The 23,651-nt window shown below is 44.9% G+C and overlaps 1 protein-coding gene across 5 annotated transcripts in view; it reads left to right on the top strand.

The window, feature by feature from the left end:
• The window catches only part of LOC100122393 (alpha-catulin), a 105,547-nt gene that overhangs the window by 66,959 nt on the left and 14,937 nt on the right, over positions 1–23,651 (top strand). For 4 of the 5 annotated variants that reach the window (XR_004228030.1, XM_016986274.3, XM_008205829.3 and 1 more), the window contains exon 2: positions 8,887–9,076. Coding sequence is in view for 4 of the 5 variants with exons in the window: in XM_016986274.3 (XP_016841763.1) it covers positions 8,887–9,076 (190 nt within the window). In the remaining variant the exon portion in view is untranslated. Of the gene's footprint in view, positions 1–4,994; positions 5,074–8,886; positions 9,077–23,651 lie in introns of those variants that run through there. The other variant, XM_031932773.1, reaches the window with a different exon arrangement.

Raw genomic sequence — 23,651 nt, 5'->3', positions numbered from 1 at the left:
GAGCTCGAAGCCCCGTGACGTCGACGCGCTTCACACTTCCGTGCGCGCAGCCGCGAGATACTCTTTATGCTGCTACAGTTGTTGTTTCAACGGAGTTTGGGAATACACATGCTTGGGATTGATATAAGTGCGGCTAGTACGGGGTGGTCGTTCTGAACTCAAAATCATTTTGGCATATCATTTGAAAACTCTTGAAAATAAAATCATTGATACACCATTCGGTACTAGCTGTAGTTTTTCGAAGTGAAAGTATCCTGCCCGACCAATCCTCGACCTGTACTACTGATACCAAAGCTTCCAAAAAGCTGCGAAAATATTCAATCAATTAAATCATCAACGCTTTGCGGTAAAAAATTCCGTCAAGCTTATACGAAAGTTAGCTCACCTCTATTCGTTGTACCTACTCGCGCATGAAGCGCACTCTAAATAATCCAGATACTCGAAGCAGCAGCGACAAGACACCCGCAGCTGCACGCCGATGACGGATTCTCCAAGTTCGCGATGAAAGCTTCGCGCGCGAGGATTTATAGCTCGGCAAAAACGACGCGGGAGAGAGTATACGGATCAATGACATACGCCGGGTCTGCACGTCAGCCGGAAGTTCGTCCCTTTTTTCCCTCGGGACGAGCGTCAATTTTTACTTGGATAATGTATACGATCGAACTTGTTAATTGTTAAGCGGAAAAATTATAACAGAAATAAATCAAAAGAAGTTCTCCAATTCCAGTCAGTCCGGAAATTAAAAATCAATACGAAACATGAGGCGGAAGCCCGATCTCATATCGCCGCAGAAATCCCAACCTTGACACACAATCACAAATTCCCCGGCGCGCTATTCGCATAATTAGCATTAATCGAACGCTGGAGAGCACGAGAGCCGCAGTTTCCGCTCATGTCGTAAAGTTCGGTTAACGAGGCAGAATCGTCCGGAGGGAATAGGCCGCGTAAATTTTCTTTCGGCCGCGAGGACAGATCGGATGGGATTAAAATGGCTTTATTGGGCGGGGGGGACACCGGAGGCTTAATTCCCGAATAATAACGTCGTTCATTTCTATATCCACGCTTAATTAACGCTGTCTATGTGGGATGTAGGGAGAGCTCGATGTTTCGTCGCGGAAGTTTCAATATCGTCGTATAACCGAGAGGAGCGTGTATAGGAAACGGACGACAGGCGCAGGTGCGAGGAACGATAATTGAGGGAAGCGAGAAACGAATTATCCGTTTATCGACGACTCGCCTTGGGAATCTTTTTTTATTGTTGGAGCGTTTGAACGATTTTACAAGAAATTTTCTCGCGAGTTTTGTAACGACGTACATTCTGTAAAAATTTCTATCGCATTTACACGTGTCGAAAGTTCAACTTTGTAACTAACGGACAATTTACCGAATTTATTCTCTGTTACAAATTCCGTGAAATTTCACGCTTCGACGCAAATTTGCATACGCACGCATAATGCACGCAGCGATGCATAACGTCGATCATCACCACAGCTCACACTTCGCAACCATACCTCATCCCGACATAAATCCAGGAACTCTTACCCGTCGCGATGTACACAGGCAAACGACGCATTTGCGCAAAATGATGTAGCGCCAAAATTTATCGACGTGCTCTCTTCTGAGAACTTTAAAAATTCGTCCTACTCTCTCGATCATCGATTCTACACGCGAACGAAAAAAAAAGTATATCGACATCAGTCGTTCTCGCGAACGGATTAATTCGCGAGAGAAGCGAAACTCGCTATACTCTACCATCGATCATTCGAGAATCGACGTACCGACGAATAAAATAAATTCCTCCTCGCTGTACTCTCTGTCAATAAAAATATCCTCGAGAACAAAAGGCGCGCGTGTAACAATCGCTCGGCGTATGCACATCGATCCGGAGTGTCTGCGACACATCTCGAAAAGCTGCGTTTCCCTCTCCGAGTGAAATAAATAAAGCACGTAGGTATACATCCAAATAAAGCTCACCTGCAAGGGAGAGAGAAAGCTAAAGCGTCTCGCGAGCATAAAAAGGCGGAAGCGCGCATATCTCAACCCAGTATTTTTCAAGATACGATTCAAATTGCCGACGCGCGCGCGAGAAGAAGTTGAAACTTCCCTTGCTCTCTCTCCCTCTCGAAAAAAATGAGCGAGAAGCTGAAAAAACTTACTTTTGTGTGAGAGCGCGGAACTTTGCTCATTTCCCTTTCTGCCGTTAAACGGCAACTTTTTCAAAGCGCCATCTTTTCAGCTTCTCGAGCAGTGCATCTATACGTATACGAAATGAAATAGGGAGAAAGAGAACGGAGAGAAGGGAGACTTATGAACTTGCCGCGAATCGGAGGCCGCTTGAAAAATTACTCTAGCTGCAGTAGTCGAGATTCTAATCCCTGCGCGTCTCGAGAAGTAGTCAGCGCATGGATAATAGACGCAATTATACGCGAGACCGCCTCGTTACGTACGCCTTATTTGCTCAGCCTGTCTCTTCCTCCTTTTTTTCTTCCTCTGCGCGCCGGAGTCTAATTATTTCTTTTGATTCGCGCCCGAGGTCTAGGTTAATGCTACTCTGCACGTGTTGCTGCTGCTGTGAGAGAGTCTTTTTCCGGAGAGTAGGTGGGAAAACAATGCAATTATTTTCTAAAGTTACCTCCGCCGAAGGGAATTCACGTTGCTGCGAGGAGATTGTAATTAAACGAGATCCTGCGCTTTGGTAAAAAGATTGGATTATATAGCTCTTACCCAACTGCACTTTTCCGACTAAAATATGTCCCGTGGTATATACGGGGACAGATTTTCCGAGTTAATGAAGGACTGTACCGACTCCGCAAGCAGCTGGTGCTCGACTTTTTCACGGCGAAAGTTTGGAACGATTCGAAATTTCGAAATACCGTTACATCCGAGGCGGTAAATTCAACGTCACTATACAGACACACAGAATTAGAATTTCAAAAACTTGGCCAACATTTTGGAGGCCGAAGTTGACAAGACTGAATTTTTCAGAACTGTTACTCAACTTCAAATCCCGTGTATATCGCAAATTCGAATCTCTATCGCGGCAGGATATCCCGGAGAGGGCAAGTCCTGTTACGCGCAGCTTATCTCCGAATAATTTGCCTAACGACTTTGCACACTCGTGTCATAATCGCGTCGATCGCAAAGTTTCGTTGACGTCGGGAAGCTTGAGTATATACCCGGGATACAATGGCTCTGTGAGACACAGCGCTATTAACTATGGACGAAAGGATTATCGATCTACTTTCTCGGAGGTTTAAATTTTTATTGTAATCATTTGGGTGACCCACTTTCATTTGGAGAACTGTGTTACGCGTTTGAACAGAAAATTGCGATTTAACTGTATAAAAGGGAGATATTTTGTCATGCGTACGAAGGACGCAGAATTTTAATTCTTGACACGAACAAGATACGTACACGAGCTTCGCGTGTAGTCACTCGAAACGTGCGATTTCACCTTGAATTTTCGCGCTTGGAACGTCGTGTAAACCAGGAAAATTTGCACACGTAATGGGGAGAATTTAACGCAGTCGCAGAGGCAACTCACGAATATTTATCTAATATACAAAAGCTCAAACAGAATAGTCAAATTAAAATTTTTGTCCACCTACGAACAACAGTTATTCTCCCTCACGTCCCACGTTAGAGTCAAGCCGAATGTTCGCGCAACGTTTTCCCTTCCGTGCACACGATTTACCCTCGCGCATGCAAACTAATACACGTCGACATCCGAACGCTAAACAAACTCCGAGTCAGGCTAGACTCCGCAAAGCATATAGCTGCGCAGAAGCGGAGCGGAGCTCGTACTCGAAAAAGAAGCAGAGAAGCGACTGGCGTAAAAGGAAAAAAGAATTACACGCACACGCTCCAGTGGTATTAGCATCGAGTGCAGCATTCCGCAAATGCGGCGCATCGATTTTCCATAATATCGACCGTCATCGGCTCTGACGCCGCTGCAGGAATTTAATTATACGCCAGCACACCTTATCGGACAGGTGCGAATCGCAATTTGCCGGACTACTCTACCGTTGCGAAATGTATGAATAAAGTACACACAACAGAGGACGCGATGCGACGTTCGAGTGGAACAAGGGATTGTTGCGCAGCGATGGCACGGCATATGCGCCTGTTTTTGCGGGTGTTACAGTGATTGACGTTCATTCTGCGGGGCCGCGATGATGACGGTCAGCCAAAATCGTGTATGCGAGGCTCGTGTAAGCTTGTTTCGCGCGCGTTTATTAGGTTGATTATGGAATCTGTCGAGGGATGTGCGGAAAACTCGACTGTGCATGTTACCGACACACACGGAGACTTGTCCACGGCCGCGAGCTCTGATAGTCAGACGCTCCAGCGTAGCACTTGTCAAAAGCTGCTACGTATGGCTGCGACGCGGCGATTGAGAGAATCGTTTCGCGGTCGACTTTTTCTCACCCTCAGTCGAGCGGACTGATAAAAGATGAGGCCCAGGGAGAAGCAAGATGAATCTTGCTTTGTGACCTGATCGCCTCGGAGCGGGCTGGCTCGGAGTGTGGTCGCCTCTGAAGAGAACAGGCCCTTCGCGGTCCTGGACAGGCCGTGTGTTATTTTAAGTCCGCGCCGTAGAAAGTGCGGCTCGAATAGGAAGATCGCCATGAATGGCATCATCATAGCCGAAAAAGCCGTACTAATCTTTTAATTCCCTTCATGCCTGGCACAGGCACGTTTTCCGACCCGGCAATAAAACAATCCATCTGTAGAGCAGACAACGGCCCTTGGGTTTTTCTAAAGCAGGCCCGGCGTAGTGACGCAGCAACTACACCCCCGACCGGCCCAAGCCCTTCCTACTCCCTTTCCAGTCCCACCTATAAGCTCGATTTCCCAATACGAAGCTCCGTTACAAATTCGGAGGCCTCGCCTACATCCCTCTCTCTCTCTCTCTCTCTCTCTCTCTCTCTCTCTCTCTCTCTCTCTCTCTCTCTCTCTCTCTCTCTGTCACGGGTCGTCCTGAACACTTCGTGCTGTCGAGGCGACGAGGGAGACGGCAGATTCGACAGGACCGACAAGGAAGAAAGAACTTAAAAATCTCTCTCCAAGAGTGTGCGAACTCGAAAATAGTCTATGTTCGAAATATGCTAAAATAAAAAACTAACTCAAACGTATATTCATTCTGTAACTTGATTTTCCTTGTGCCTTCGCACATTCACGCGGGGGTGAAATAACAGCGCACTCGTGTGTGTGTGGAGTGAAATTTTACGGCCAATAGTATAGCATTACGTTCGTTCAGACCATTAAACTCGAACTAGCGCGAAGTATTAAAAAATAAAACAATGCAACCCTACCTATATTTTTTCTTAACACGTGCATGAAAAAGATCCGTTTCCATACCTCTAAAGTGAATGGCAAGCTGCTCATTTCGAGCGTGCGGGAGAGAATGGATATTCCCAAAATATCACTCAAAAACACTCAAAAATAATCAAATTTTTGAAAATTTTTGAAAAATATTGATATTTTTTTAAAGAGAGTGGTTTACGACTCAAAATGCGCAACTTACCATTCACTCTATATGCATGAAAACGGGTCTTTACAGGCACTTGTCAAAAAAAGTACAGTGTGCAACAAGGGGGGGAGGGCAATTTCTAACGAGGGTGAGATTTGAGCATCGTCTCCATCTTGGGCGCTTTCGCCGCCCTCGACTCCAACTCGTGCTCAAATCTCACCCTCGTTAGAAATCGCCCTTCCCCCCCCCCCTAGTTGCACAATATACTATACCCTGTGCAGCTTCTAACGAAAATCGAACAGGGGAGGAAAAAGCTACGATAAAATTCATTCCAATCTTCATACTCGCGCAGCAAAAAACTATCGATAAATAGCGAATAACCGACGTACCTCGCACACTCTCCATTATTTATCAATCCGCGAGCTTCCAGTTCTATAAATTCAAATTAAAATTCATCCCTTGAAAAACGCAACGATCTCTCACAAACTCCACGAGGCTTTCGGCGTATCCTTTTCATTCGGCGCCAGAGAGAGAGAGAGAAAGAGAGAGAGAGAGAGAGAGAGAGAGAGAGAGGGCGAAATCCGGGTTAAATGCATTGTGAAATCGCGCGGAAAACACATTGTACGCGCGCGGTAACAGCATCGGAGGCGTGTTTTTCCTCTCGGCTTTCGGCCGCCTTGAAAGAGAGAGACTACATATCGTGTGCGCGCACGCGAATTCACTTCTGCAAAGCTACACCACTACTATATTCGCCCGAGAGAAGGTATATAATTTTCGGTTCTTTTGGCGAGCTAAAGGGTGTGTGCAGTCGCTTCTTCAAAGAAAGACGAGGGATGCACCCGTGGGAACTCGTGGATAGTAGTTACTCTCAAACACGAACTTTTGCGCGATGCAGGATACTGTGTGAGCGATAATTTGAAACGAAAATGTAATTCGTTAGTTTCATTTAAGCGTCGATCGTTAATCCGAAACTAGTCGGAAAATGCGCGAACTTATCGCAGTCGAGCGACACTGCATAATTACCCAACGCTCGCGTCGGTTGCAAAAAATCGAGGGAAATTTTATCCGCGCCTCTCTTTTCCACGCTGTTAAATGACCTTGCTTTTATAGTCTGATGCTCTCTCTGACCCATTTTTCGTCAGCTCTCTCGCTCACTCTTGCGTCGGGCCATTATTAGTTGAGGTATTTCGATCACCGATAGTTATTTTCATAGCCGGCAGTGAATCAATCGATTATACTCAGAAATCTCGGCTAATCGGCTTTATCAAAAGCCTATGACATAAAACGTACGATCCTACACAGACGCTGGGCCGAAATTTAGGAAAAACGAAAAAGAACAAGGCCATCAACGACCAAGCCGGCGTTTTCCGAGGAATAAATATTCCGATCACACGCAGACACTTCTCTCCCGTTCTCCCCGCTGAATAGTCGTCTCGCGCAAACGCAGCTCGGCATAAAACTTCGCTCTGTTTATATACTTGAAACGCGCCGGGCAACCCGAGGACAAGCACAAAACCGCCCACTACAACGGCTGCGAAACTTTCGCCGACCAATGCGTCTTCGAGCCTAATGAAATCGGCACGACTGTCGGTCACGTCGCGCACGCGCCTGTATGCAAATCAGCAGCTATGGCCCGCGCGACGCTTGATGAATGCACCGCATGTAAATTCACAGCATAGCCCTGGCCGCCGAGGAGAGAATCGAGGGTAGTATCATTATCGAGAGCGAGCCGAGAGGATCTCCCTCTGCAGCTGTTCATTGTTTTATTGTGAGCGACGCGGACAATGCAGGCACACGACGCGCGGCGGGTCTTATTCTTTTGTTTTTCTCCTTGGATGCTTGAACTCCGCGCGCGAACAATGTTGTTTTGGCCCGAGCTGCTGATGTGATTTTTTTTCCGGTGTCTCTGCAGAGGTTCTTTTCTGGGCAGGAATCATGTACGCGGCTGCGATCGTCTGGATTTTCTACGTTGAATTACTGCTGAGGCACGCGATAAGTGTACGTTTTATTTTTTATCAGACCTACGAGGACATTCAAGTTATGAGAATGTTTTCATAATCTACTTGATACCTTCGTGTATACACGGCGGAGCAGCTGCACCGTCTGTAAAATATTCGGGAAAATGCGGTATCCTAATGCTATTTTAATGGAACATTAATACCTCTATATCTTCAGAACACGTTCGCTCGCGGAATAACTTTGGGGGATCCACAAAGTACGCCCAAAGCATTCAAATGTGATATTTTGGCCGAAGAATGCGGTAAACTGAGCGATTTCTATGTGTGTAGAAAATAGTAGGTTTGTCTTGTGATGGAACGTGTGATGGAAACATCAGAAATAGATCGATTTTAGAATAAAAAGGGTGTGCATGTGTGTGACCGTTAGAAAATCAACAGTCATTCTATGTGTTTATACTTACGACAAACACTTTAAGAACGCGATGGTTACAAAATTTGTGGCTTAGATTATAGCTCAGCAGTACATAAATTACTATTATATAGAATTATACAGACAAAGTGAATGTTTTAGAATAGCAACACTAGACATATGTTCTATAATTTAGAGCAATGGTGAAAATGGCATATAATAATAATAGGAATAATAGAATTCATAATTTAGCGACATTGAATAACAGACTCTGTGTTAGATAAAGTCTTCCTTGACCTAAGTTGTGCTTAATATATTCGTATGAAATCACACAAAATTCAGTATCTCTAAAACGCGTTTAAATTTTTTGTATTAATGTTCTTCCTTTGCAACATATTTTGTTTGATGTGTGCGCACACATGCAGCGCATCCTTTCACGTTATACATGAAAAAATGCCTCAAGGGTCTATCGACCAAGTCTTCCCTCCTATGATATACTTTGGTGCTTTGAATTTCACATTAAACATCACTCTTGAACTAAGTGAGTTGACTCATCTGCTTGAAATTTCTAGTCTCTTTGCTTCACGAGGATCGGGATAATTGAGCCAACCAAACAAAGTATCTACTATTCACGAATCTCTCTGATTAAACGAAAGCTACGTTAAAAATAGAAAAATCAGTGTTTGAAAAAGCTCATCAAAATAATCGTCAAAAGTTTCACATTACTTGCACAGAGTAAATACTGAAAAAACGTGCGGATTCTAGCTAAATGTGTATTCTCATATCCGAGTACGTTGTACAAATTGCGGAAAAGCAAAGCAATGTAATCCGGGCTTTCAGATGAGTCCAAGCCAAATAACCAAAGCGTAAAAAAGCGTAGGCGACGCTATAACTAAATCTTTTTCGAGCTTTTCCGCAAGCTCTTTTTCTCCGTCAAATGATTTACACGAGCGAAAGAGAAACTGAATTTTGAAAAGTGATTTACTACCCCCCTAAAAAAAGGCCAACACAATGGACTACAAATTGGAAATATTCTCTGCTTCCAGATCTCCAAGCTGGTGTCGCACAGGGACAGGCCGTTCCGATGCGAACGAAATCCAGGGGTACTGGCGCGGGTCGGCCAAGGCGTGAACCTCGCGGTCGAGAGGTTCGTCACAGTCGCCGAGACGATAGCCGACGACAACCTCGAGGTCAAGCAGGACATGTACGAGGCTTGCAAGGAAGCGAGGGTCGCTGGTGAGTTGACGAGATACGAATAAAGAAAGTTATAGTCAATAAATGAACGGCATATACGATTACCGAATGATGAAATTGCAGCCCAACATGTACACCAATTTTAGCTGTCAGTATAGAGACGGTCGTTAGTTGTTGCTACGTCCTCCGGCTTTATTCGCGAGAGCTTGAGTGATGAGACGTATCAATTAAAGTTACGCAACTCTTACTTTTGCCGCTGCGAGTCGAACTTTCATTCTCAAAGTTTAGAGTGTGTTGTTTTTTCGGGCCAATGACGTCACGTCCTACGTAACGGATATAGTCGCGGTGTTCGCTGTATAGTTGACCTATTTCGAGACGGTCCGAAACTTTGCGCAGTTTGAAAGGCGCTTATACACCTAATTGTGTACCTGCAGACAATGAGGCTTCTCTATACGATGGAAAAAAGGCATCGACAGTCGATTCGATCGTTGCGATCCTATATCATGTAATGCACGCGAGAAACTTTAATATACGATGCTTCCCAGTAGCAGAGAATTACACGATACCTACTTTACTCGCGAGAGATCTCACGTCGAAGATAGTGTCACGCGTTCGATTTATGCCGTAATATTTCGCAGAATTCCCATACTACTCTCGGCTGTATCTTATGCCGTGATAAATGGCAGTTTCGTGTATCTCGATGACATTGCTCGGCGAAAACGTACTGTATACGTCCTCCGAGTGCAAAAATATTCTCCAACTCGCTCGAAAATAATCTCTCTAACGAGATCGTAATTCACTGCGCGGTGTCTTATTATTTCAATTCCGCGTTTCAGCACACGTGGAATTTCGAACATTCCACTTAAAATTCCACGAGCCGCGCAAAAACTCGCTTTCTCTCTCCCTCTCGAAAATCCAATAGAGTCCCGAGACGCGAAATAATTTCCGCTATGGCGCAAGAACTAATCGGATCGATGGTTCAGTTAACGCGGGAAAAAAGAGCCAATAAAGACAACAAAGAAGCCAATCTCTGGGAGGCGCGTAATCGGAAACATAAAGTCAACAGGGCCAGATCCACGGTTCGTTTCCCGGATTGCCGGGTTAAGCTAGGTAGATAGAACATAATTAGCCCTGCTGCGCACGATTTCGCTAGCTTTTTTTCTCCTCTCGCCCCCCATCTCGCTTGTATGTGCACATTCGCTTCAACGCGCGTTGTTTCCCCGCGTCTGCGACTCGGGGCAATGTATGCACTCTTTAACGGCTCCGCAATTTTCCAGCAGTCCGCGCTGCATATATTTTTCTTTTTTTAAACGGAATACGAAGTTTTAGGTACCTGACTAACATGCAAATGTTATTTTACTCTGGATGACGGTGTTGGGAAAATTTATGTAACGAATGGTAGAAACGGACGAGCTTTTAGAATAGCCGACTTGATTACCTGCGTTTGAGGGAGTATAGACTATATACCGAGGCTGAAGTTTCTGATTGCGGTTCTCGAGGGAGTTCCCCTTTCTCGTTCGATTAATCAGCCGTGAAAAAAGTTTACGCGGATCGTCGTTTCTACAACGAGCCGCACTGATTACGCATGTATAAATTAAAGAAAGCTCCTCATCGTTTCGCGCTCGAGCGAAGGTCTTTACTATAGGAAGATTAGCCGCGCGAAATGACGTTCTTTCCTCAGGGCTCAGTCCTAAAATTTTGTGTACCGTATAGGTATGCCGTTAAAGCGGGCGAAATACTGCGAGGCTTTCGTCCTCCTGTATTGGATACTTTGATCCGAAGCTTTACTGTCTATACCGAGGACGCAGTCGTAACTTTTTCTACTCCGCCGCGTCCCAGTTTTCTCCCGGATTCTGAATACAAACACACGCATCGAATAACGACTCATCAAAATTTAACCGATTCAAATCCGGCGAGAGTCTGTATCCCCCGGCGTTTCCATCAAACTGCCGCGAGAGCGAATTTTCGGCGTTAATGCAGTTTTCAAAGTATGGGAAGAGACAGATAGCGAGAGTTATTATAAATTCCTATGCTAGCGCCAAAATTATGGGCTATTTCAGTTAATTACATGCAGGAAGCTTTATCGGCGCGTCTCGCTGCGTATGTGTGTGCGGAAGGGCCGTAAACCCATCCTCTGGAAAACTTGGAGACGGTGGGTGTGAAATTTCCGAGGGAGAGAATATACGTATAACTCTCGGGCAAACGCTCGGAATCATCGCGCCCTGTTGTTTGAAGCCCCTCTGACGCGTCCCGTAGGAGTAGATTATGCAGTGAAATTACCGCGTAAACTTTGGTCCGTGCGTGACGTTGAATTTTGGCGTTTGAACGTGCACTTTTTATAAAAATTTGAACTGTACATCACGATACGATTATCGTCTGTCCGGTATAATATCATTGACTTTACACGATTTGAATTTTAAAGTATTCGTTTAATCGGTAGGTACGTATTGCTTGTGCTCGTGCGCGGCTATATCTTGAATATCAGATTAATCCGTATACACAGATCGAAAGCAATCATTGCATATGAGCTTTATGCCGTATTGGCAGAAGCTAAGCACTACGCCATAATGCATCTTACTGAATGCTAAAGTTATGCGCACGTCGATGCGGAAGTTATAAGCTAATATACAGCGCCTGCAATTGTTTGCTATAGATCCGATGATAATGAGCATATCGAATTAATAAAATACGATGCATGCAAGCTCTCCGAAATTTCGATAATCGCGTGTGATTATCCGTCGATTAAAGCCAGATGAAATTATCGAAATCGCGGAAACTCATATTATCTCAATCATAGAGCATTTTGGCGAGAGCTAAGAGCGCATAATAATACTCGGTAATTAATGCAATTTAAGACTTGGCTGAAGCAAACAGATTAGCCAACTTTTGAATAGCCCGAGTCGTAGAGCAGCCGCGGCTAAAACGCTAGTTAGAATTTATAAGTACAAGTGCTTCGCTGAATGCTCGAAGAAAAATTCCTCTGACTAACTGGATGAACTTGAGTTGATTCACCGCGATGTGACCTTTTGTAATATTGCAGAGGATTATTATTTCGTTACGATTTAATCAACTGTTTATTGAATTGCAAATAACGAGATTAAACCATCTGTATATACGTCAAAGGAAATTCGAAAGCTGTAATGATCGACGTAAACGCAGTCGATTAAAAATAATTCTGTAATACAATACCAGAACTTAACTAACGTATAGAAACATGATTCAGTGTGTCCAGCTCAGTGACAGTTTCAAATCAGGAGCAAAGCTCCGTATCCACTGTATAACACTCCGCCCAGAAACTCCATGGAACAGGAAACCATTAACTCAAGCCGTAGCTGACGTATTCTTCGATTAGTGGTCACCGGAATGGATTATTTAACGTCCCAGACCTGTTCTCGATTCCCCAACGGACAATGGCCAAGACTCGGGCAACTGTGGTCTTGCTTCCAATTTGAATCCGCCCTCCTCCAAAGAGCATCGAGTATGAGCCGTCTTGCAATGCCACACTGCTCTTTGCGGTAGAGACAGAAAGAAAATTGGAAAAACTGATGGTAGGAATTATTCTCTGTATCGTAAACATCAAAATCATATTACCTACCCGAGCAAAGAAGCCAGCTCTCGTCTTGCATCAGTAGCATACGTAAGGTTCTCCTCTGAATAAAGCCTCGACTCTCCCCTTTATCTCGAGCTCTACACATCGCGCGCAGCCCATTATAATTTCAAAAGCGATTTCAAGGAAGAAGCTCGCTCTATAGTATCGATCTAGCCTCAGCTCTCGCTTGGATTTCATGGAAGCGTTAGTGCGTCTTATACACACGTGCTCCATATAACCCCTTCGTATAAATCCCGACATTGCGTACAGCTGGTGTGCGCCTAAGTATAGATACGAGTCTCTGTGCAAGGAAAGAGTTAGCTGCACTTATGGAAGAAGTTACAAGGCGAAAGCGCAACCTTTGGATTTTCACGAGGTTCTGCACGTATGTATGTATGTGTGTGTGGAAACGAAAGTACTGTGACGTTTAGTGCGGAACGCCTGGTTAGCCTACTTTAGCTTTGTCATAATGTATTTCGTTCGTTTTATTTATACGCGGAGAACTGCTCCGAATGGAGAGATCCGCTCGCGGATGGCCCAATTCCCTTCGCGAGCGTGTGTACGTGTACGTGTGTGTATGATGCGCGAATGGATTATTTTAATTATTGCGACGAGAGCAGCTAGCGAGTATTCTTGTTGGAAAATTAATTTAATTACTTCTGGGGAAATTAACTCGCGCGTTGAATTTAGGACGGAATTGCTAATGTGCACACTGATAAAGATTTTTACTTCGCCCGTTGGGATTATACGCCGACGGAATTTAAGGCCGTGCGGCAGTAGTGTAATTTGAAAATTAATTCCGTTACGCGAAGTGGCTTTTTGCAGATGTTGCTCTCTGTACAGAGGTCTAATCAAAGGTTGTTAGCTTAATGGTCAACTTGGCGCATCTTTAAAACTCGAGTAATTCTGCATTACGTGGGTGGGCACTTTCTGTCGTACAGAGAGAAGGTTGGGTGAAGTTCAGTCACTCGGAAACAATGTCGGAGCTGCATGAATGCCTATAAAGAGAGAAAGAGCGAAGTCTTTGGGTCGATAACTTTTTCAAAGCTTCCGGGGATATTTTTAGTGAGTAATAGCTCGGTTCTTTTTCACTCTGTGCCCATTCAAATGTGCTGTGGGATAAACTTTGTATAACAAGAATTTGCAGTTTTTTATACACGAAGTGAGCTTCCGTTGAGGATAGTTACTCGACTGTAAAAAGTGTAGTAAGTTCAGCTAATACCCTTCGTATACAGTGTACAGTTTACTTATTCAACTACAGGTGACAAGGGTTATAAGTTGATTAGGAGCGATAAGTTACGAACTAACGTGTAATAAGCGAACTTTCCTCGTGATATACGTATACCCCCCCCCCCCCTAGTTCGCGTCGCTTTCTATAATTGGAGAAACTTCTTTCGCATCCTCTCTATAAATACATTTTCACAACTCCCATCGGTAAATAAAAAAGAAAACTTTTTTCGCGACTCAGTCCATCGTTTACACGCCGATCGAAGGAAGATAAACGCCATCAATTTGGATTTGGCGGGCAGTAAACTACCTTCATCCCGGTAGCAAAGCGAGTTTATAAAACGAAGCTATCAATCGTGGATTTAATTTTCCGATGCAGGACCCGCAGCACTTTGTTTGTCAGTCCTGACGGGAAAATCGCCTCTCGGGCAAAGAAAAAAAACTACCGCGGCAAGAAAGCCTTCGACTAATACGGAAGGATTTACTGGACCGAGACGCGACTTACGGAATTCAAGCCGTATCACGATCGAGACCCGCGGGAGTCTCGCCGTTTATAGGCTTGAACTACTTATTTCGAAATAAACCCTCGATGTGTCTGTCTTTTGAAGCAAAAAGTAGAATTATTTACAAAGTATTATTACTATATCCACGTCAATCACTGCGTCGCCATACCATCACAATTTTACATCGTCTGACCAAAGCCGGCGTATTCTACTGATCCATCCCACACTAAAAACCGCTCAACAAATTCCTCCGAGTTTTTCATCATCTCCGCCTCGGGAAATCCTCGGCTCCCGCGAATAGTAATATAGATTTCACAGGCATCAACGCGACTCGACACCAGCGGGCGCGCGGGCGCGGGACGATCATCCGTCTTTCAGCACAGCTCCATCTCGACGATATTACCGAATAAGAAAAAGCATCGAAGCGGCGTCGGCTGCACGTCGATTCATGCATGGACGACTGTGCTTCGCTCTCTCGCCGCCTAGGCGGGAGGAAATAAAATCCGACGTTTCCTGACCTAGTTTCGGGCCGCTGCCGCCGGTAGTACACCCCCTCTCCTTCGGCCATGAAAGATTTTCAACGGGGCCATCCTGCCGGCACGCAGCCGCTACACGAGACCAGCTCTCTGTCTGTTTCTTTCTGGCCTGCATTTTTCGACTCGCGATATGACGAATGGCTTCTTCTTCTTCTCTCGGCTGAAAAGTTGTAGGGTGGAGGGGAGGGGGTGTACGTGACGCTTTCGGCGGGAAAAAATGGGTTAATCTAAACGGTGCTGTCGTATCGCGCTGGTGATTCCGAATCTGCGGTCCGGCTGTGCAGGGATTGAATTTTCTAATCTGTTACAGGACGACGGCTTTTTTTATACTCTTCGATCTCAGCCCTTTTAGATTCTGGTACATGGAAGCGCGCGTATACAAATGAAAAATGGCATCGATTGTCAGGCACGATGAAAAGGGGTTAATCTTCGCATTTATCACTCGGATTTCGACTGTCGACTTATGACTAATAGCCCAAGATTGAATTATTCATCCCCCGGCTGTAAACATCGTATCGATCGCCGCATCCATACTCGCTTTCGAAATTTCACTACCCTAAAATCATATACCTATGTATTACACACACTCGCAATAACATTGACCTCAAAAGCGAGCGCAGTCCCCGGAGGGAAAAAAAGCCGCTAGCTGCTCTCTTTCAACCCAACGATTATTTTCCGCCACTCACCCCAATACAAGAAGTGCATCGCGTCTCTCGCTTTAGACATATTTATACCGGGGGAACAAAAAACAGGAGTGCCGATCATCTTCGCGCGACAGTTTCAGAGAAAATGTCTATTGCGCTTTACTCTCGCACATGCACGCAGTGTTAAATGGGTTAACGGTGAATGTGTCGCGCTCACGATTCAATTAATCGACGCGAGTACGAGGGGGAGGCGCGGCAAAAGTGCGTAATAGTTTTGAATTTAAACTATTTTATGAAGCAAGTGTTATAAGTTGAAAGTAATTGATTTCGGGTACTATTTTCGAAGGAAAAATAAAAGTTCTGCGCAATATTTGCAGGTTTTCAGAGACGAATTTCGTGGAAAATACCGTTTTTACTGCGCGGGCTGTATTTTAACATACAAACGGTGTGTTTCGCGTATCCTTATCTTATACGATCTGAAAATACGGGAATTCCGTGAGTTTTATAAAACACCCTGTTTATAACGCTCTTCCCTTTTCATACGCTTCTCTTATTTTCCACCGGTTTATATCCTTTTACGTATTGAAAAAATAAAGATATTCACGGCAAAACGTATTGATTTAAAGTACGATGTACCGAAACATTTCCACTTCGCAGATATACACACTTCTACAATAAAGTATCACAGGAGGTTATCGGGCTCATGAAGAGAATTTCAAAAGTTAATCAACTATATCGAATTCCATCGCGTTCGCTTATTAATTTAGTTCAACGAATAGTTCGCATACCTTCAAAGTCCAAGCCTGCACCGTCCGCCGAAAATCAATCTCGTAAACCCATGAAAATTTTCAATTCCCAAGTCGCGCTCGATTCGACATTAAACGCGCCATACATACCCGATTTATTTTTAGAAAAGAATTCACTTTAAAAAAATCGATTCGCTGTCGCGTTGTGTACCATTCCCCGGAGAGTCTTGCAGGAGAGAGCGAAAACGAGCGAATCGAAATATCGCACGTACACACGTGCGGATAAGAGTACGGAGCATGTGTTGGGGTAAATAGCGACTGCAGCTTTTCAATTTTCGGTAATTGATTTTCCCGCCGCGCGCGCGAGCGCTCGGGGGAGAAGTAAATCGTCCGTACGAAATTGCGCTGCTACGGCACTGGATTTTCTCCCGCATTAATTTTCGGAAAATTATACGACGCTCACTTTTTTCTCCCGCGTATACGCGCGAAGCTATAAAGAATTTTTCGCGTTTATCGACGTACCACCGGCTATTTATCGGTTTTTAAAAGGCCGATACGCGCGAGCCAGCCGGAGAAATATTTTTAGACAGATTTTATTCGTATAACGCGTTATCGAGAGGGAGAGAGACGCGGAAATGAAATTCATGCGGTTGTGTACGTATTCCCGCGCGGGGAGTAGGGTAGAATATGCGTGACAAAGGTTCACTAAAAGCCGGGTATTTTTAATCGCTGCAATCTTTCAGCCTCGCGGATGCGCTTCGATATTTTTCAGCTTATTGAACGCGCGCACAGGGAGATACCGCGCGGGCTTTATTATTTAGGATACGCAACTTTATCAGGGAAACGCAAGCGTCACGAGTGACCTGGAAAAAAAACGGTTCACTTATCCAAAACTCACTTGTGCATACAGGACAAGTTAGCAGTCGAGGCAAAAAAAGACAGCGGGACCTCGTGGCAAGGATAATGAAGAGAATTTAGTGAGCCGCGAATAGATGAGAACAAGTCCCTGTGAAATTATAGCCACGACAGCTCTAACTCTGCGCTATAAATTTCGCGAACAGACGCAGCGCGGGATTATCGCGGTGCACGTTTGGAAAATCATGACAACCTGCAATTAAATCGTGTGTGTTGAAGCGACTTTTCCGCTTTATTCATCGGCGGCAGCTCTCGACACAATCCTGTACTCCGTCAGCTACGTACGACTCGTGTAAGAATATAAAGACCCTACCCGCGAGGGAGAATTCCGGGCGTAAAAAGAACGCCGCATAAGGATGACCGAGTCCATCCATAAACCATGAGCTGTTCCCGAGCGATAATAAAACCATTGCGAGGCAACGAGAAGCCAAGGGTCGTCGTCGACTATACTGCTGCGCACTTAGCGTCTCGGCAAATCCAATCATCCCCCGGCAATTACGACGAAGAGCTTTTTCGCTATTCGTCTCTTCTCTTCTTATTTTCAAAAATGCGTAGCCTTGGAAAAAGCGTACGCTGGAATTACGGGAAAATCGTTTTCGAACTTTTAATCCTCGTCCACTGCTGGAAACCACGATTTAATAATCCACGAGCCCAGCGCGCAATTACTCCTCAAACTGCATATACAATATTCTGCCGAGGAAAAAAGCCATTATCCCATCCTACTCCCAATAGTAAAATAATTCACCGAGAAGCCGGCGCGTGGTGAGAAAAAAAGGAGATCGCACAGCCGAGCGCAAAATCAGCGTATTTCACGCTCAGCCCGGCGTAATACTCCCTTTCTCTCCCTAAAAAAGAGAGACTGGTGGAAAAAAAGGTCGAAGTGGAGCCCGAGAGACTCTCCCGCGCGCATTAAGAGAGACATCAGCCGAGGCGTATACGCAGTGCTTACATACGAATAAAAGCAAACAATAAAAGCCGTGTGGCGAGGAGCCAAACGACAGAGAGAGAGAGAGAGAGAGAGAGAGAGAGAGAGAGAGAGAGAGAGAGAGAGAGACGGCTCAGCTGCTGAAGACTCGTCTCCCTCGTCTCTGTTGCGCCTCTGAAAAATTGATAGTGCGTAATGGAAAGTAGTCGCAAGGTCGTGCGAGTTTTTCCATAGGTATATACAGTCATTTATTTCGAGGACACGCGCGCAGGCACACGTAGGGTTGAATTGGGACGTTATTGATGGGGATTACGGGGCAATAGCGTCCGAAGAGAAAAAGCTGACCATTGTTTTGCGTGTCGGTAAGTCGGCCACGTCAGCGCGCTTGGGGCTTTGATTTAACAGTGTATATCAGTTCCGGTGCGTGTGTAGTGTGTAATCCGGTCAGTCGTGGGTGAGAGTAGGTATACATCCGAATAAATTATCGCTGTAAATCTTACGCAAGTTACGCGTGCGCGTTTGGTAGCTCTTTTACATGTCGCGCGATTGATTCCGATAAATTTACGAGCTTCGAGCTTTTATTGCCCTCTCTATCTCTCGGAGCTTTTATTATTCTTTCATTAGAGCTTTATTCCAGAGATTCGATATCCATTATCGCAGAGCTGCTCCGCGAAGCGAAAGAATCCCTGGGATTTGTAAAATAGCCACGCACGCGACGATTTTAATCAATCCTCCGCGACTCTGCAAACGTACGTCGAATCGAACGCACTCGCCTTTCAATTTTCTCGCCTCTCGCGGAGCTTTATTAAAGAACGACGCCGGCAGCAGGTGTCGCCATTCGGTCCACTAATAACCAAATCGATCGCCCGCGAGAAAAAAATCCGGACAAGGCGCAGCAGCAGCAGCTACTCTATTTTTAAGCAGTGCACCTTTTGAGACCGGGTCAAGTTAGCTTACAAAACATTCAACAGCCTTGCGGTCGCGAGCGATTCACACGCGAGTTCTATGTATACGTGTGTATGGACTTGGTGAGCGGATGAAAGGAAAAGGGCTTTCGACCGCAGTTCGCGTATACCCCCTTTCCCTCGATGTATATCCGCTTGTAGCTTTCGAATGAAATATATATATATATATATATATATATATATATATATATATATATATATATATATATATATATATATATATATATATATACTGCACGCGTCTGACCATTGAGGACCTTTTCTACTAGTCAGGGATATCTTAATAATTCATTAAACTCCTTCGAGTAAACAACCCTCTCAAGACGTACCTTATATGGCAATCAGCGATACAGCCTAGACTCTTTCTCTCTCCTCGCAGCAGCGCCTAATCCCCTCTAGAGCATTTAATTTCATTAGATTTCCTCGAGGATCCAAGAGCTCACACATACACCCACACATTACAGATCCCTCGCGTCCGGTATAAGAAAAACACAGCGGGAGCTTCTGCTCGCTCTTTAATGTAGCGTGAACTATATACTCCTTCTTCGAGGAGTAGCGAACGAGGGGACGAAAGGAAGTAGAAGAAGAAGCTCTTTGAGTTATTTGCTCTTTCGACGCGGGCTTGGGAACAAATTAACTGCCGGCCGGGGAAACAACTTTGCGGTTCACTCTATACATGTATACGTCGCAATAGCGCGCGATATACAGCTTCTCTCGGTCAGCGATGTCTTTTCGGAGATTATATTATAAGGTATATATAGACGTATACATTAATTAATGCGCAGCAGTAGTGGCAAAGCGGAGTTTCTTTGACGGGCAGTCGGGCTTGAAAAGCGTTTTGGAAAATTAGCTTTTTGAAGATTCAGCGCAGTAAAGGCTGGGATTTTAATTAATTGTCGGTAGTGGCTTTTTAAGCTGGGAGTAATAATCATCGATGCGGGGAATTACGCTTTTTTACCGGTGTAAAAGCGAAGTAAGTCTTTAAGATTCCGAACTCTACGTGAAGTAATCGATCGTCTTTCGCTTCGATGATCGAAGGTGATTAAACGTTCACGCATGATCGCCGAGATGCATTTTCCAACTACGCGATTCCACGAAGTCCTTATTTCATTCCATCGTGTTCTTCACGTAGCGGAATAAGCAAATCAAACAAGCCGGTAATTCGCAATCGCGAAAACAAAGCTCGGCTCCCACTGCGCGTCGATTGATGAATTCCTCGACGAAAGGCGCTTCAGCCCTCCACCTCGCGCAATCTCCTTGAGGCAGCGGCGAGGCTTTCTATACACAGACACAGACACAAAAGACGCAGCTACTGTACCTATAGTCCTCCTATATACTTCGACACCTTGGAGGAAGCGCAAAAATAGATCGATGGCTCATCCATCAATCCTCGTGAATCTCGGCTGATGCATCTCGTCGAGGAAATGAACTTGAAAATTAACACGAGGCGGCGCATATCACTTCGGATTTTTACGACGTCGCGTGACTTTGAAATTTCCCGCGCCGCACACGCGCCACGGCTATGCAATTATCCGTCGGCTGAATCGAGGGTGGAGTAGAGAGTACAGTAGATGTCTATCGCTTAGGCCGGCTTAGGTCAAGGTGCATTGAGCCGACGTGTGTACGGCTCGCTCTCTCTCTCTCTCTCTCTCTCTCTCTCTCTCTCTCTCTCTCTCTCTCTCTCTCTCTCTCTCTCTCTGCGTATACATGCATATAGCCGGCTCTATCTGCATGAAGCCCGGCTCTCTTAGGCGCGTATGGTTTCGTTATCAAGGTGACTTAATAGATTGCGCGTCGCACGCTTAATCTGTTTCGACGCGCGCGCGCGAGCAAGCTCGCTATCTCTCTCTCTTTGGGTGCAGCTTTTTTCTGTCCGTCTCCCTCTCGCAGTGTTCGCTCTTTTTTCGCAGTCAGCTATATCACCCACGCGCTGTAATGGATTTATAACGGATATCTTTAATGCGTTTTGGATGGCTTTGCAGCTGAGGCGACGACGATCGCATCGGCGACCGGAAAAGGGGAAGAAGGGTGTGATCTGCGTATCTATCTGCATGGCTCGAGATTATTAATAGTTGAGAGAGCTTGCGGCTGAATATAAATCGACGGCTTTGTTTTCTCGCCATTAGGGCGTGTAATTTTCGCCTCTGTTTAATTGCGCACGACGCTGTATAGTGGTGGGAATGATTGATTACGGTTCTACAATCCTCTCGTGGGAATTTTTCAGGAAGCTACATTCGCTTTGTAATTCAAAACTGATGACCTATATTTCTACGAGATGAGACGGAGAGTCGAGCGAACGATATTCTCGTGATATAACTCGCTGCGCGAGTTCTTTGGAGAAATTGCATTTGTACATTTGAATTTGCCCGTCACGTAAAAAGTGACGCAATAGAGCTTTCTGTACAGCGCCTGGGTATTTGAATTTTTAATAACGAGAGAAACTTTATTCCCCGCTCATATTCGCGCGTCGCTGAAACTTTAACTCAAATAATCATTTCATCACTGTCGATCACACGCCACGTGGTTTTATTGAAAAATTGATTGTCAAAATCAACGGGGAAATATTCCCTCTCATTTTCGCTACGCTTCGGTCGTTCTTTTCAAAAAGCTCTCCGACATTTACATTCAATAACAGGACTCGAGAGAGCTTGCAAGACTTTCGTGCGAGCGTAGATTTCCTGCAGTAGCATCTCGACAATCTCCGATAGCGTTTCGAGTGCAATCTTGTCAGCAAAAAAAAAAAAAAGAAAAAAATTGAAAAAAGACGAGGACGAAATAAAAGCACAAAACGGATCGCTCTCGAGCACATCAACCGATAGCGGATTCCTCTGCGCGAGGATTATCAAATTCCGAATGTACGAAGGCCGCATCGAGAGAAACGATCGGAGGTGATATCGTATCGCTTTTCTCTCCCCTTTTCCACGGATTCGATAGCGTAGTCACTGATTGATGCGAACGCACCCGAAAATGCGCATCGACACACATTCAGAGAGCGAGAGAATAATGCGAAAGGTCACTCTGTTTTGATCGCAATAACACTGCAGCCGCGATGCTTTTATTACGGTCGTCTTTCTGATGATGGCTTATAAAAGAACGCCAGGGGAGCCAAGTGCCAGTGTATGTTTTATGCACCGCCCGACCATCGGTGGCTGGTGCAATTTTAATAACGGCGACATTCAAACGTACAAAGTCGCGCTTATTTTCATACGCGCGTCCGACTATACGCCGCATTGTACTACTCGAAACTATTATGCTCCCCCCGAAACTATTTCGAAGAGAAGATTATTAAGGTCGAGTGAGTCTTTTTTCTCTCGTCGAGTACGTATAGAGCCGAAAATGGAAAAGCCAGCCGCGCTTGTCATTGTAATTTCATATATCCCGCCGCGGAATCTTTAAGGCCAGCGCGTAAAAACTTTATGAATCGTTTCTGGTCAGCAGCAGAAGAGGTATAACGGCAGGGGCCGAATATCGAAAAATCCAACTGGAGCAGAAATCGCGTTATCAAAGGCCAGAGTGCTACGAGAGCTGACCCAGATTTGAGCCGCAGCCGCACATCGGTTTCTTGCTGTATTCGGTAATCGAGTACTGATAACCTCGAAAGCTCATCAGCGTTTACCCGCTTCCTCTTTACGTCGTAAACATGTTTGCCGAGAGCAAACACAGCGCGTGCGGGAGGTTGAGCTTCGGAAAAATTACGAGGTTTGCAGAGGACAGGTAGTAGCAACTTTCGAATATGGCGTTCTTTAATCCGATACTTTTTCCCTGATTTACCGCAGCGGAGGATAAATCTTGATAGTCGAACGAGATTTATGCGCAGCCGTTAATGTTGCCTGTATAAACGTCGAAAGCAGGAGCGAAGCTTGTGATTATGGAATTAATAATTTGTAGCGTTTTTTATTCGAACTGACACGATACTCGCTATACACTATTGTATGCATTCTTTATCGGGACAAACGTGCTCGTCGACGTATATATAAAGATAAATTGATCCGTTATGTACTCGCAGGGCTTGCGACTGTGTATGTGATGTAACGAAGTCGACGGCGACCGTTTTTAACTGCATCAGGGTTGAATTATTTATGCATTTATGCCGAGGGGTAATAAATATCAGAGAAGACCGTATCGGTGTATAATTCGTTATTATTAACGTGTCGTATTTACGGTTGTTAATGCGTTATCTGCATAGTATCGCTAATGACAGTATATTACTTAGCGTGATAAACTTCGTTCACGAACGGTTTATTATTACACGCTAATTGATTCGATACGAACATCAATTTTTCCTTTCGTATTACGATCTAGTGATCAATACGAACTTGTAGACAGAAAGAGAAAGAGAAGTAAATTCAATATAGAAACGGCAAACGATCGTTATTTACGATACGCACTGCAGGAAGTTTCAGACGTCAGTCAGCTTGACATGAACAAGATCATATATCAATAGTCGATCGGCAGTTAATAACCTTTTGATACGAACTCGGGTACTATTGACAGATCCTTTGAGCAGTTGATTGCATGTCCAAGACGGTCTGTAGCTCCACATCAATCAGAACTAAACGAAGAATTA

The sequence above is a fragment of the Nasonia vitripennis genome, chromosome 5 (assembly GCF_009193385.2).
Source record: "Nasonia vitripennis strain AsymCx chromosome 5, Nvit_psr_1.1, whole genome shotgun sequence".
Lineage (NCBI taxonomy): Eukaryota > Metazoa > Arthropoda > Insecta > Hymenoptera > Pteromalidae > Nasonia > Nasonia vitripennis.
The sequence above is the reverse complement of the archived record's forward strand: the minus strand, read 5'-3'. Positions and strand labels throughout refer to the sequence as shown.